Genomic DNA, 12,972 nt, shown 5'->3' on the forward strand with positions numbered 1-12,972 from the left:
TAGCGGTACACATAGTCAAGTGCAACAAATCCAATCAAGTTGATTGTTGAGTCAACACCCAAATATCGCACCGGAATGCACTCACAATTTCAAACTGTTACTGTACTACTTATTGATACAATTGACTTCTAATTAACATGTACAAAATCTAATTATTGGTATTTTAACCATTTTCATTAAGTAAATTTCTTGATTGTCTGATTGACGAAATAATAATCAAGTTACAGCTCGTGCAGGTTTAAGCTTACACTATACATAGTTCTCTTTAGTCTACATTTTGATTCAAGATGGCAAATGAAAAAAGTTACACCCCTTCTGTTAAAAAATGGCACCAGTTGAGTGTATAAACTTTTTTTTACTCAAGTGAAGATACTTGCATAAAACTTCAATTAAACTATTTTAGTGTAATGTAACATAACAATTGTCTTCTGTCATTGTCTTCTGTCATTGTCTTCTATCATTGTCTTCTGTCATTGTCTTCTGTCATTGTCTTCTATCATTGTCTTCTGTCATTGTCTTCTGTCATTGTTAAAGAGATTTTTGAAAGGTAAGGATTTCATTTTTCATACATATTATAAATTATGTCATCGGATTGTTTATATATCAGGTGTAAGATCAGTCAGTTGCAAGTGATACTTAGGTTTGCTTCAGTAAGTAGAATACTATGAGTATGACTAAGTTTTAACTATGAAGCAACACTTGCATTCCAAAATGCATTTACTCAGCTTGTACCCCTTTAAAGGGTTATGCCACCACTCCAGGAAATAGATTATCATAAACTATGGGTCCTGGAGAGTCATTTCATGATTTTACATCACCTACAATTACTTGCAATTTCAGAGAAACATCAAGTTGATCTTGTGCCTTTATAGGGTTTCTTTCATATGGGTTATTGCATCATGAGAGTCAACAAATATAATATATATTCAAGTTGCACACTGAATATTCATGGAGGATGTTTTACACTGAGGGGAATAGGCATTTTATTCTGTTCAGTTTAAAACATCCTTCATGAATATTCAGTGTGCAACTTGAATATGTTAATTACTTCTGCTGACTCCATTAAATGACCCCCTTTTCTATTGTGAGTCATCCACAGAACCAATAGTTTATGAAAATGATTCCATATCCTGGGGGTAGTGTTCCCCTTTAATGATAATCAACATAAAGTGGCATGATACTTGTTGCCATGGCGCTGGTCAGTATGGTGTCATGGGAGCTGGAGTAGGTACAGGTAAAGAACTGATTGTATCACCATTGGTTGTAACATCAGCTGGACTTACAGCATGAGATTCCACTTTCTCTGACAGTAACTGGTACATATCATGTACTGTTTGGCTATGCTGAAAACAGAAAAAAAAACGAATGTTCGTGTGATTTATGAATTTGAAATCCACAACGCTGTGTGATAGGGAAATATTTGTTCAGTTTTTATAGTAACCTTCTGAATTCAGTTTTGTGGAGACCATCTTCATGTAGTTTTTATTTGATTGTGTATTTTTGTCAATTATTGATTTCAGGTAATTTTCAGAACAGGTGAAATATGACTCATGGTTGATTTAGTCAGATTTAGATAATGATGCAATATTGCTTATATTATTACATACATGCATGTACCAGAGAACTACATGTAGTTGCACTGGTGCATGCACATACTAGTGCTATTTGCAATTCAGTGCAATACTGAAACATTAGTGCGTCCCTTCATGCAAATGAGAACACCCGGAACAAAACGAGTAACACGAAATGATGGATATAAAGGTAAATAAAGACATCTAGCTGCTTGCACTACATCAGATTTTAATCAGATTGGGTTTACTACACTAAACAAAAACTTAAAATAAATTTCTCACAACATGTTGATACAATAGTACAACGGAAATCATAAACCCTGAAACAAAACGTTGTCTGACTCAACAAAAATCTCATTAACATTGCTACATGTTATCGGCTGGCTAGACAAAAATCTTACCAACAGCATTTCGTCAATTGTCTGGCGTGACAAACATCTTTACTGATATTGTTACACTTTCTTTGTGTGAGCTACCATTATCTTAGGAGATCAATGCCAAATATATATGTCCCTGCCTTGTAAACCTACGGTCTGTCGCGTTCTTTTGACATTTTTGAGAGTCAATTGACTAAAATGTATCAATTGTAGTTCAGTTCTTGTTGTGGCAGACGATAACTTGTGGTAATATTAATTAGGTTTTTATCGAGCCAGACGAGAACATTTACAACATCAAAGAGATATTTTGTCTGGCCAGACAAAAACTGTGGCAATGTTAGTGTGATTTTTGTCAAACCAGGTGACGTTTTGTTTCAGGGTTTGTGATTTCTGTTGTCATAAGCTATTGAGTGGACATGGACAACAAAAGCTGATTTCCACCTGGACCCTGTTACCACTCATTAAAACATGGATGTCAAGGAAGTTTTTCCCTGTATGGGTTTCAAGTTTGTACAGTTGTCCACTTGTACATTTTTGTAGTTGTAGTCTGCATATTGAGTTTAACACCTCCCTCCTCATTTATTTCTGATTTACTCATCATTGCGTAAGTTGTGAAATTACTATAGTTTTGAAATTGTCTAGTCAGCCACTTTTTTTCCAAGATAAAGAGAAATTTCTTACCTCTGAACGTGGCTTGAGTTGTTCCATCAGCTTGGTGAGCAATGCTGCAGGTAGCTTATGATAGACGAAGCTGAGAAGCCTAAGCAAGTGTCTCCTGACTGAATCAACAGTCATCGCAGGTAGAAAGAAGTCATTGAAAACTACACTGCAGAATTCTTCGGAACTGAACTCATCTGATAAATTCAGCAAAGATGACACAAGTGAATGTATAACTGTATCATCGCATGCTCGTTCATTATCGCCTTTGAGAAGAGTGGGTAATATCCGACATACGCCTGCACGATTGCGCTGTTTTGAAGCATAAAGGACATAGTACACAGCTAAAGTGAAGGCAACAGCATCTTTCTTGAGACATTTGAAGTACAAGGTAGGCAGCGAATTATTGACAGTGTCATTTTCTCCAAGTTTTCGATTAATGTTTCTTGTGTGATCGTCTACGATGAAACTGACAAGACACGGAAGGTACTTCAGCATCAGCTCATTATCCTGAAGAGAAAAAACATCAATTTTTTTTTAGGAGACACTACCACAAACTGTTCAACCAGACATGGCATGTATATTTCGACATTTATAAGACAGGTAAAGACTACTTTCGTTTCCCACTTCTGTTGCCGAGGTTCCCAAATCTTAGAAAAAAATAGAATTCAAATAATCAATCTAACTATGAATGCATCGATCCCTTTATATTCTCATTAAAATTATGGCATACAAAAATGTAGGCAAAATTGACCATCTCATTGAAAGAAACCGGTGAGGAAAGAATACATGTGTTTGTAGAAATAACTTGCATACTAGTAGATTTGCTGGCCCAGAACATAGCCCCCTCTATGGCACAAATCTTAAAATATCTATTCATGAACAGGTAGATGTATACAAATGGCTAGACTCAAAGATTAATTGAGGCATTTTCATAGCGCCCTCTCTGGTGCAAATTTTAAAACATCACTACAGAACAAACAGATAGAATCACTTTTGTACCAAAAGGTCTGTGCTAAATACAAAATACCTTTGGTACCACCCTCTTTACATGAGATAACACCACATTATGATCTGCTAACCACAGGTACATGTGTGATTACATGAAATTAATGAATTTTTGTCCTTTCAAAATTTCTTTACAGGATAAGGGAACACCAAATGTTGCTGCATCACAAGAAATTGGTGTGTGTTGGTGGAATGCTCCATTGATGACACAATGCCATTTCCAAAAGAAACTGTTTTGTTTTGTTTGCACCTACCTTTTACATGGAATTGAAAAATGCAAACAAAAGTGCAATGATTTGGAAATGGTGCTGAAAGTGGATTTTTTTTCAATACGTTCTGTTTAATTTTAAAAACGAGTCCTTAAAAACCGAAAGATTTGAAAACGGCATTGTGTAACAACCTAAAATAACAACTACAAACTGTACAAATGTGACCTCACGAATGACCCTACTGATGACATACTAACGTGTGCACTTCAATCGTTAAATCATGTAATTATATTTGCGCATGTGCAACGGTATCGTTTTTGAATTGTTCCATCTGCGAGGTTTGCATGTAAATGGTCAGAAACGTTTCTGACCTATCATGTAAACGCATGAAAACAAAATATTATTAATATATTGATTTTTAGCATTTTTTGTTGTTGAAAACATCATCATGTAAATACTGCATTAGAATGCACACGAGTCACAATGCTGAATCTGTCAAATGACTTACCAGTTTAGGTTCTTTGAATGCTTGTTTTTCTATCATATGCCAGGCTCCAAGCCCAAGTGTCAACATCCTCACCAAAAGAATCAAATCTGCATTTTCCTGTTGAAAGGGAACCAAGCATCAATAAAGTGAGGACTTCAAATCTACAAGACTAAATAAATATCTCTCTAAAAATAAATGTAAATGTCGTGCATATGCAGGGGTGAACAAATCCACTGGTCCTGGGTCCGGGACTAGCGATTGTGTTGGGTGGACTACACAAATTTTACATTGTCTGGTCCGTCGAACCAGTACCTTACTGTTAATAACTATGTTAAAAAGTCATCTGAATATACAGATTCATAGGCAAGATTTAATGTTTTACATTAGCGGGACCTGGGACCACTAATTCTTTCAGCAGGACTATTGGACTTTTTATAAGGCACTGGTCCAGGGACCACCAGTTCACAAAATGATTTGTTCACCCCTGATATGCAATTTAGTTTAAAGTGGCCATATGGATGAGGATTAGGTATTTAGTTTGGGTTTTTATTTGATAAAATAGCTTCACTATGTTTTTTTACTTGAAAAAATAATGTGAAAGAACATATACTAAGTAAGTTCATGTTCATAACTTAATACATTGCAAAAAGATGCAAAAAGTGTAAAAAGTTTGTTATTGTACGTACAATAACAAACATTTTACACATTGTTTAATGTTTTGCAGTTTATTGAGTTGCGAACATGAACTTGGTATATGTTATTTCACATTATTTTTTCAAGTAGAAAAACATAGTGAAGCTGTTTTATCAAATAAAAATCCAAAATAAATACCAAATTCTCATCCATATGGCCACTTTAAAAGTGGCCATATAGATGAGGATTAGATATTTAGTTTGGGTTTTTAATTTGTAAAACAATTTTATCATGGCTTCCTACTTGAAAAATTAATGTGAAACATTGGTCAAGTCCTTCTGTGTAACTCAATAACATGCTAGAGATTAAATAAATATGGAAATCTTTGTTTTTGACAAACTTATTACATTTCTTTAAATAACTTTTTTTGCAATATACATGTACACTGAGTTTCAAACACAGACTTTGTCAATGTTGGTACATGTAGTTAAATGTTGCCTAACTCTACCCTTCTGTTACCACTGGTAGTTAAATGTTGCCTAACTCTACCCGTCTGTCACCACTGGTACATGTAGTTAAATGTTGCCTAACTCTACCCTTCTCTGTTACCACTGGTAGTTGAATGTTGCCTAACTCTACCCTTCTCTGTTACCATTGGTATAGTACAATGTAGTTAAATGTGGCCTAACTCTACCCTTCTCTGTTACCACTGGTAGTTGAATGTTGCCTAACTCTACCCTTCTCTGTTACCACTGGTAGTTGAATGTTGCCTAACTCTACCCTTCTCTGTTACCATTGGTATAACTTACAATGTAGTTGAATGTTGCCTAACTCTACCCTTCTCTGTTACCACTGGTAGTGTGTCCTCTGAGCTAAACTAACATGCCACTGATGCACATAATTTCTAGAGCGAAAGATTTAGTGTCAATTCTACATGTACATTTGTATCTCTTATTCCCAAATTTTTATTCAATTTATATCAACAAAGCATTACAATTCTGCTGATGCTAAAAGTAACACCTTTTAGCACCTTCTTACACCTGTACCCATATGGTGAATAACGCCACCAGCCTACGCTTTGGGGCTATGTGTAAATAAAACTTGTTTGTCTAAACTAAGCATCTTGCTGGAACTCGTTGACACCTCTCAATCCGATAATGGTCAGTAGTTGTACCTCAGATCACAGACAAGAAACTGTGTTCCTTGCCTGTGCTCAGATGTTGTACCATGGCTCACAGTCCTGCTTGCAGACGGTGCACGCGTTTCGCTCAACACCGTCCTACGAAAAGTAACCGTCCTATAGCGAGTGCGAAAACAAAATACTTTCGCACCAATAACAAAATAATTACATATAATTTTTTTTTATAAAGCTATCAAATATTAGCAATCGGTCGAATATGTACTCATTTTACATCTTTTTGACGATAGTAGTCGCTGGTACGATCACAAAAAGTGTCGAAATCGGAACTTTTCCAGTTCCGACTGATTTCAAAGTCCCGCCTTACAAACTCCGCCACATTTGATCGGGCGTCCACTTGGGCATAAATTACGATTGAACTTGTGATTTCGGGATTGCTGGTCCTCCGGACTGGGACTAGTACTTTTGTAGCCAAGGCGAGGTAAAATTACTAAATAGTCGATTTATTGCTGATATTTGAACACAGATGCGTTAAATCTTTAGTTACTAGCATTTCAGGTAAGCCCAGGTTTCACAACTGTCTCTTTGTAGGCGACTTACTCCGTATGCAAGCAGGGCGACATGGACCCTCAGACCACTAGTGGTCAACCGGTCTGAGATGGATCATAGACCCTACGAAATGGATGTAGCCTAGTAGAAATGTCTGTATTTGTGAACAGTAAGGAATGTCTCTCAGATAGACTGTGTCCATGACTGTACAATGTTGTGTCAATCAAGGCCTCTTCGCAGGTTTGTGAAAATGATGCTGGGGACTAATCTCCATTTCAAAAAGGGAAGTTTTTCTAACTGAAAAAGGTGTTTGTCCTGAATGTTCGATAACTTGCATTTCCGTCATTTTCTCGTCTCTGTTAATTTTAGCGACGAAGGGATATGATATTCTATAGAACGCCTTTTGTTTTACCAATTACAAACAATAGCATGTGAAGGGCGATATAATATTGCCTTGTCCGAGAAACGGGAAGTACACTAGCTGTTTTCACTTCACTGCTCACTCTTACATTGAAGAGCTATGTAGTCAGTAATCTTGGCGAGTCTATTCTATTGTCAAACAGAATTTTCCCTCAAATTCAACATCACTGTCAGAATATATTCGAGAAAGGTTTACAAGGTTTAAACTTTATTCATCCTGGATTCAATAGCAAGTGTACATTCTTTGATCACGGATTTGCGAGTGCAAAACATTATAAAAGCACGGGACTGCAATTTTGTGTTCCTTGTCTGTGTAACCTCAGGCCACTGAAAATATTCATTAGTGGTCTGAGTCTGAGTTGGAACACATCTCCGTTTATACAAGTGCTAGCTGTGTGTATTCACTAAGCCGTTTCAATATAATAATCATATGGACGTTTTATTTTCAACATCACGCAAACCATTGGCCTCTTTTCATGGTAGCGATTAGTCTATCTGCTAGACCTCGGATGTTCTTCCGATACAATACGACATACGAACATCGCTATCGAGGATGGAACATCCAAGGCAAGCCCTCACTGCGAACTTTGTTCGCTTATAGTATCGAAAGAAAGCACGAACATCTAGCAGCAAGACTAGGTAGCGATTTGACAGACGCCAACAAAATCGAATTTTAGACTCTAATATTACTCTTCGCACGTACAGAGTACTTTTTATAGGATAATATCATAAAAAGTGAATCAGAGCAAGCATCTAACCTACAGTCTAAAATTAGATTTTATCCGATAATGGATATTTGTGTAATGTCGCGTCTTCATGGGGTCAGGTGTCAAAATTTGGAAATGTGCACTCAGAGAACTGCGACACAACTGCTGACAGAGAGTTCTCAAATCATATTTCAGAGCTAAGGTGGCTATTGTCCTGCGTGTTCATTATAAAGCGGCCAAGTTCGCGTCACAATTTGTAAAATAACGCTACGACATTATACTAAACAATAAAGAATAAATAAGCCTTTGAAGTTTCTGTGCTCCTACTATAAATACTTCCTATGAATCTGGCCACAGCTACTCATGTCCTAGTCTAGCTGCTAGACCTCAGGTGTTATTCCGAATTTACAATACGACAAGGATGGGCGTTCGCCATCACAGCGAACTTCGTCGGGAGAAAGCCCGAACGTCTAGCAGCAAGACAACTTTCTATAGTGGTCTGAGTGCACCATGCATACAATGAAAAGATGGAAAAGAAGATTATGCAAATACCCGACACTTCTTTATTTCTGTTGATATAGATGATGAGCCAATTAACACATTTCTACCAGCTTAGCATATTAACTAACCTCGGATTTTCGAGGTTGGGAAGTTCTCAATTGGTCACACTTTAGCATCGGAGAGAATTGTAATGGTTTGGTTATCATTAGAGAGTGCTAGTTACCAGCCTGGGTTAATAAACCTTAGCAAAACAATGAAAATTAGATGTGATGGTGATCAGAATTTTAGTCAGATTTCCAACTGTATAGAGGAGATGACAAATGCTGTCTAAAACTCAATCATATACATATATACATGTACATGTACAATCACTCACGTCATCCATGCTAAGAAATAAAAGAGTAAAATCTACGCCACTTACTCTGGGGAGTGAATCAGTATTAATCAATTGATGTACTATCTTCAAGGCACTGGAGGCAAGGGTGTGAATAGCAAAGGGGTCACATAATATCATCGACAAATCCCTACAAAAAATCATAAAAATAACTGTTACATGTACATGTAGATCGAAGCTGATATGACATTTGTATCATTATCTAGAGATCTCACAATCCTTTTTATAAAAAGTTCTACGATATGAAGCTGATGCCAAGTACATGTACATGTACTAGACTACTCATTTTGATTAAAATCCGATGTGGTGAAAGTGGCTAGATGTCCTTATTTACCTCTATTCATCGTGTTGTGACGTTTTGTTTTGTTCGGAGTTATCGTCGCCTTCCCACGTACGAAAACAAATGACACAAAATGATGGAAATAGAGGAAAATACAGTGTAAAGCATTTAGACACTTTCACCACATCGGATTTTAATCAGATTGTAGACTACTGTAACCTGTTGGTACAAGTACATTGTACTAACATGATACACCTTGACACATTCAGTGGGTGAAACGATGGAAAACAGAAAGAAGAACTGCTGCCCATCGACACATCATGGGTATAATTTGCTGTCATTTCATGATATGAGCTAGTCTTAGTTATCCAGATTCTCACCACTGGGGGCTATACTATGAGACCACCGACACAAGAGTTTGGGGGAAATTTAAATCTAAGTCTATCGCACCGGATCTGTCTCCTGGGGCAGTGCATTCTGGGGAAACTTCAAATCCATCATGCAAGCTGAACGATCCAGGTTCCTTTGCGACAGGTTTTACATGTCTCAATTGACTGATGTATGTACATGTACCTCTTTATTACACGAATGGGCCTCATAAACCAATTTTTCACGACTTGAAAGAAATGTTGTGTAACTTCCAGTACGAAAGACTTCAAATTACATTTCCCCAGACTCTCGTCTGTATGGTCCTGTAGTAGAGCCCTCAGAGGTGAGAGTCAGGATAACCAACGACCTGCATATGCATTGTAAAGTATATGGCACGCCATTGACAATTGAACAGCACCCCCACCGGGCAATATGGTAAATGAAGGAAATGTCACGTCCTACCACCTACTAGTACTAGTCTGTATAACATAAGACATGCCGTGATGGGGTGCCCTCACAAAGTGGTCAACCCCTCCGGCGAGGAGGCTGGTGAGGGTGGGATAACATCATGACATATCGGAGTCTATCCCACTACCTGAGTCAGATGAAATACATGTAATTAAATGTGTAGACAGCTGTACATTGCCTGTTTCAATTTGAATGGAAATACAATTTTTTAATGAGTATATTACCAAAAGTATCTTTAATTTCTCATCATACAATAGGGAAAACACAAGAAATTTCTCTGAATCTCAATGGGCCACACTTAAAAATTGAAGTTGGTTAATCTATTTTAATATTGATGTAAACTTAATATTTATTATATTATACATTCACATTTTTTTTTTATCTCTCTCCCTCTCCCCCCCCCCTCTCTCTCCCTCCCCCCCCCCCTCTCTCTCCTCCCTCCCTCCCTCCCTCCCTCCCTCCCTCCCTCCCTCCCTCCCCCTCCCTCCCTCCCTCCCTCCCTCCCTCCCTCCCTCCCTCCCTCCCTCCCTCCCTCCCTCCCTCCCTCCCTCCCTCCCTCCCTCCCTCCCTCCCTCCCTCCCTCCCTCCCTCCCTCTCTCTCTCTCTCTCTCTCTCTCTCTCTCTCTCTCTCTCTCTCTCTCTCTCTCTCTCTCTCTCTCTCTCTCTCTCTCTCTCTCTCTCTCTCTCTCTCTCTCTCTCAGATTACACACACATGCACAATTTTTCCTCATGTCTCCAGATGTATTTTTCCATTTCAATTCATTCCTCTGGTCGAAAAAAATTGTCAACTGGAGAACCATATCGTACATTGTATGACTCACCCTAGCACTTGCTCCTGTCCTCTCTTTATACCATCCAGAAATCCTTGCAACTCTCTTGATCTTTTCTCATCTACGAATCTCTCTCGTATACAGGCATCTAAACACCACGTGAATTTGTGACAGGGATCAACAGAACAGATTTCATGCACCTCTAGATCGTGGAGAGACATGAGTAGCTCTGCTCTTAAAGTACAATAATGTATATTCCTAGTTCTCAGAAACAGTGTCCGCAGAAACTGGAGAACCATGTCGTAGAGTTTGATATTCTTTCCAACCATTTCAGTTAGTTTCACAACAACATCTCCTTGTCTTCGTTGCTTGGGTGATGTCCCAAAGAAGAATGTAGTATTGATGCTTTCCATCCCGACCAGCTGTTTTTCTTTAGTTCGTATATATTCTGAAAGGAGTGGCGAGACCTCATCGCCAAACAACGACTGATTGTCTTGCCAAATCTGTCTTTTCACGTCAACCGCAGATTTCTTATACAATGTAGTATCCTCGACTAAAACCTGCAAATACTTTTCAGGTACTTGCGGTAGATACTTCATAAGTGTCATTACAATCGGCTGTACTGCTTCAATTCGTATAAGAGGGAAGCTTTTTTCTAACAGTTCTTCGATTTTATCTAACCGTTCCTTACCATCCCTCTTTGAAATTTCATTGATTCTCTCAATGAGTCGGTCTCGCAGTTCCTCCATCACCGACTGGTGAAATTCAAGTCTATTAATACTATGTAAGTCCAACAAAGGCAGTGCTGGTTGAAGTGTTGGCAGTAAAATACCATTTTCGACTTGGAATTCTTCGATAGCAGCGAGGGGGTCTGTACAGTTGGTGAGCGCTTCCCGCAAGTAATCACTACCCGCTATTCCGACTTCTTCCAGGCCAGACATTGTAATTTGTAAGTGTGATGAAAATAAAACTGAACCTGAATTAACGATGCGGGTTGCAAAATTTATAAACAACCGGCCAAAATTGATCCTTTCAGTCTCTCTAGTAAGTTAAATTTTGAAAACACAATTATTACTCACACGTTGATAAAGAATAAGTCCAATATTCGTTGAGCTCTCCACTCACACGTTTTCTCACCAACTCAAAATGGCGGCGGTATTATACCCACCTAGGCCACTCTTAATGAACAGTCAATGTGCGAACCCCATGCGACATTATATCATTTCAAGACATGATTTAATATGTCATGTTTATCTACAATATCAAAAAATGTCTTTATGTATAGATTCTTCCTTATTGGAATATCATAATAGATAAAGTAAGACTAATATTCCAAAAGGTCAAAATGACATTAGACCACTAGTTCATTTCGAGAGTAACTTAGGTGGTCAAATTTAATCGCCTTCAGTGCAGTGTATGTACGGGATGTAATTATCCACCGAAATGTGGGCCTACGTTCTCGACGTTCGAAGCTGTAAATACGCTAGAATATTACCCACTGTGGTAATATGTAGTGCCAACCGAAGATTTCATCTTGTGCGACGATTCCAAGCCAAATTTGTGTGCGGTAACACGCAGGAAGCAAAGGGTGATACAGTGGTGAGTGCGTTCCTGCAAAGTACACACATACATGATACATGTATTAAACTTTACATCACAGTATATTATTGTGCATCATGTAATCTATGCACATGTTCTGTAATTGTTTTTCTCTGAGAAGAACTTAAAGTCCAGTACGAAGGCAAACTTCGATTTGAACTTTACAATGCGTAGGGTGCACAGTTAGTGAATAACCCGAAAATTTGGTGAAATTCCTAGATAGTAGATGTTTACGTATTTGATATGGCGCACTGGTAGCGACCTACTAGCCCATGCATGAACTGACATTGGTACAACAACGTCATGAGCAAAAGCGATTGCACCTTAGTGTAATGAAAAGAATAACAGTTATGCAATGCAGCGGGTCAGATATACATTTATGTAAATGCACAAATTTCTTCACAACAATAAAAAAAAATACATTTGATCAACTGAATTGGTTTTACGTTATTTGTGCCCCTCCCCCATTTTCCAAAATGATTGTATCCTGTAATAGTAATACTATATCTATATCATGTGCAATTTCTCAAATATAATTATTGCTATGTCCACCCACCCATCCATCCAACCATCCATCCATTCATCCATCCATCCACCCAACCAACCATCCATCCATCCATCAGTTCATTGACTCATTTAATAAAGTGACATCCATGGAAAAAACCAATGAATTTATGATGTTTTTGTTTAATTCCTATTCAGCCCATCAGCTATGGAACTAAAACAGCTGCAAGCTACTTTTCTGAGTATCTGGATAAAAGGAACAAGTCTGCTTGCCGTAATGGTTTGACAAACAGTGTCAAAGCTGATGTTGGGATCCTTCACCAAACATTGC

The 12,972-nt window shown here is 38.0% G+C and overlaps 1 protein-coding gene and 1 long non-coding RNA gene across 2 annotated transcripts; one reads left to right on the forward strand and one right to left on the reverse strand.

Annotated features, from left to right (window-relative positions):
- Positions 1–1,111: 1,111 nt before the first annotated feature.
- LOC144441449 (negative elongation factor B-like) lies at positions 1,112–11,479 on the reverse strand. The gene is made up of 5 exons (XM_078131023.1): positions 10,590–11,479; positions 8,679–8,781; positions 4,331–4,426; positions 2,630–3,115; positions 1,112–1,343 (listed from the first exon to the last, which is right to left on the reverse strand). The coding sequence occupies exons 1-5, from the start codon at positions 11,477–11,479 to the stop codon at positions 1,200–1,202; spliced, it is 1,719 nt and encodes a 572-aa protein (XP_077987149.1). The 3' UTR covers positions 1,112–1,199.
- A 491-nt stretch (positions 11,480–11,970) lies between these two features.
- Positions 11,971–12,946, forward strand: LOC144440715 (uncharacterized). The gene is made up of 3 exons (XR_013481214.1): positions 11,971–12,137; positions 12,840–12,866; positions 12,935–12,946. It is a non-coding gene; the product is annotated as an uncharacterized LOC144440715 (long non-coding RNA).
- The last annotated feature ends 26 nt before the right edge of the window (positions 12,947–12,972 follow it).

This window comes from Glandiceps talaboti, chromosome 10 (assembly GCF_964340395.1).
Source record: "Glandiceps talaboti chromosome 10, keGlaTala1.1, whole genome shotgun sequence".
Taxonomy (NCBI): Eukaryota; Metazoa; Hemichordata; class Enteropneusta; family Spengelidae; genus Glandiceps; species Glandiceps talaboti.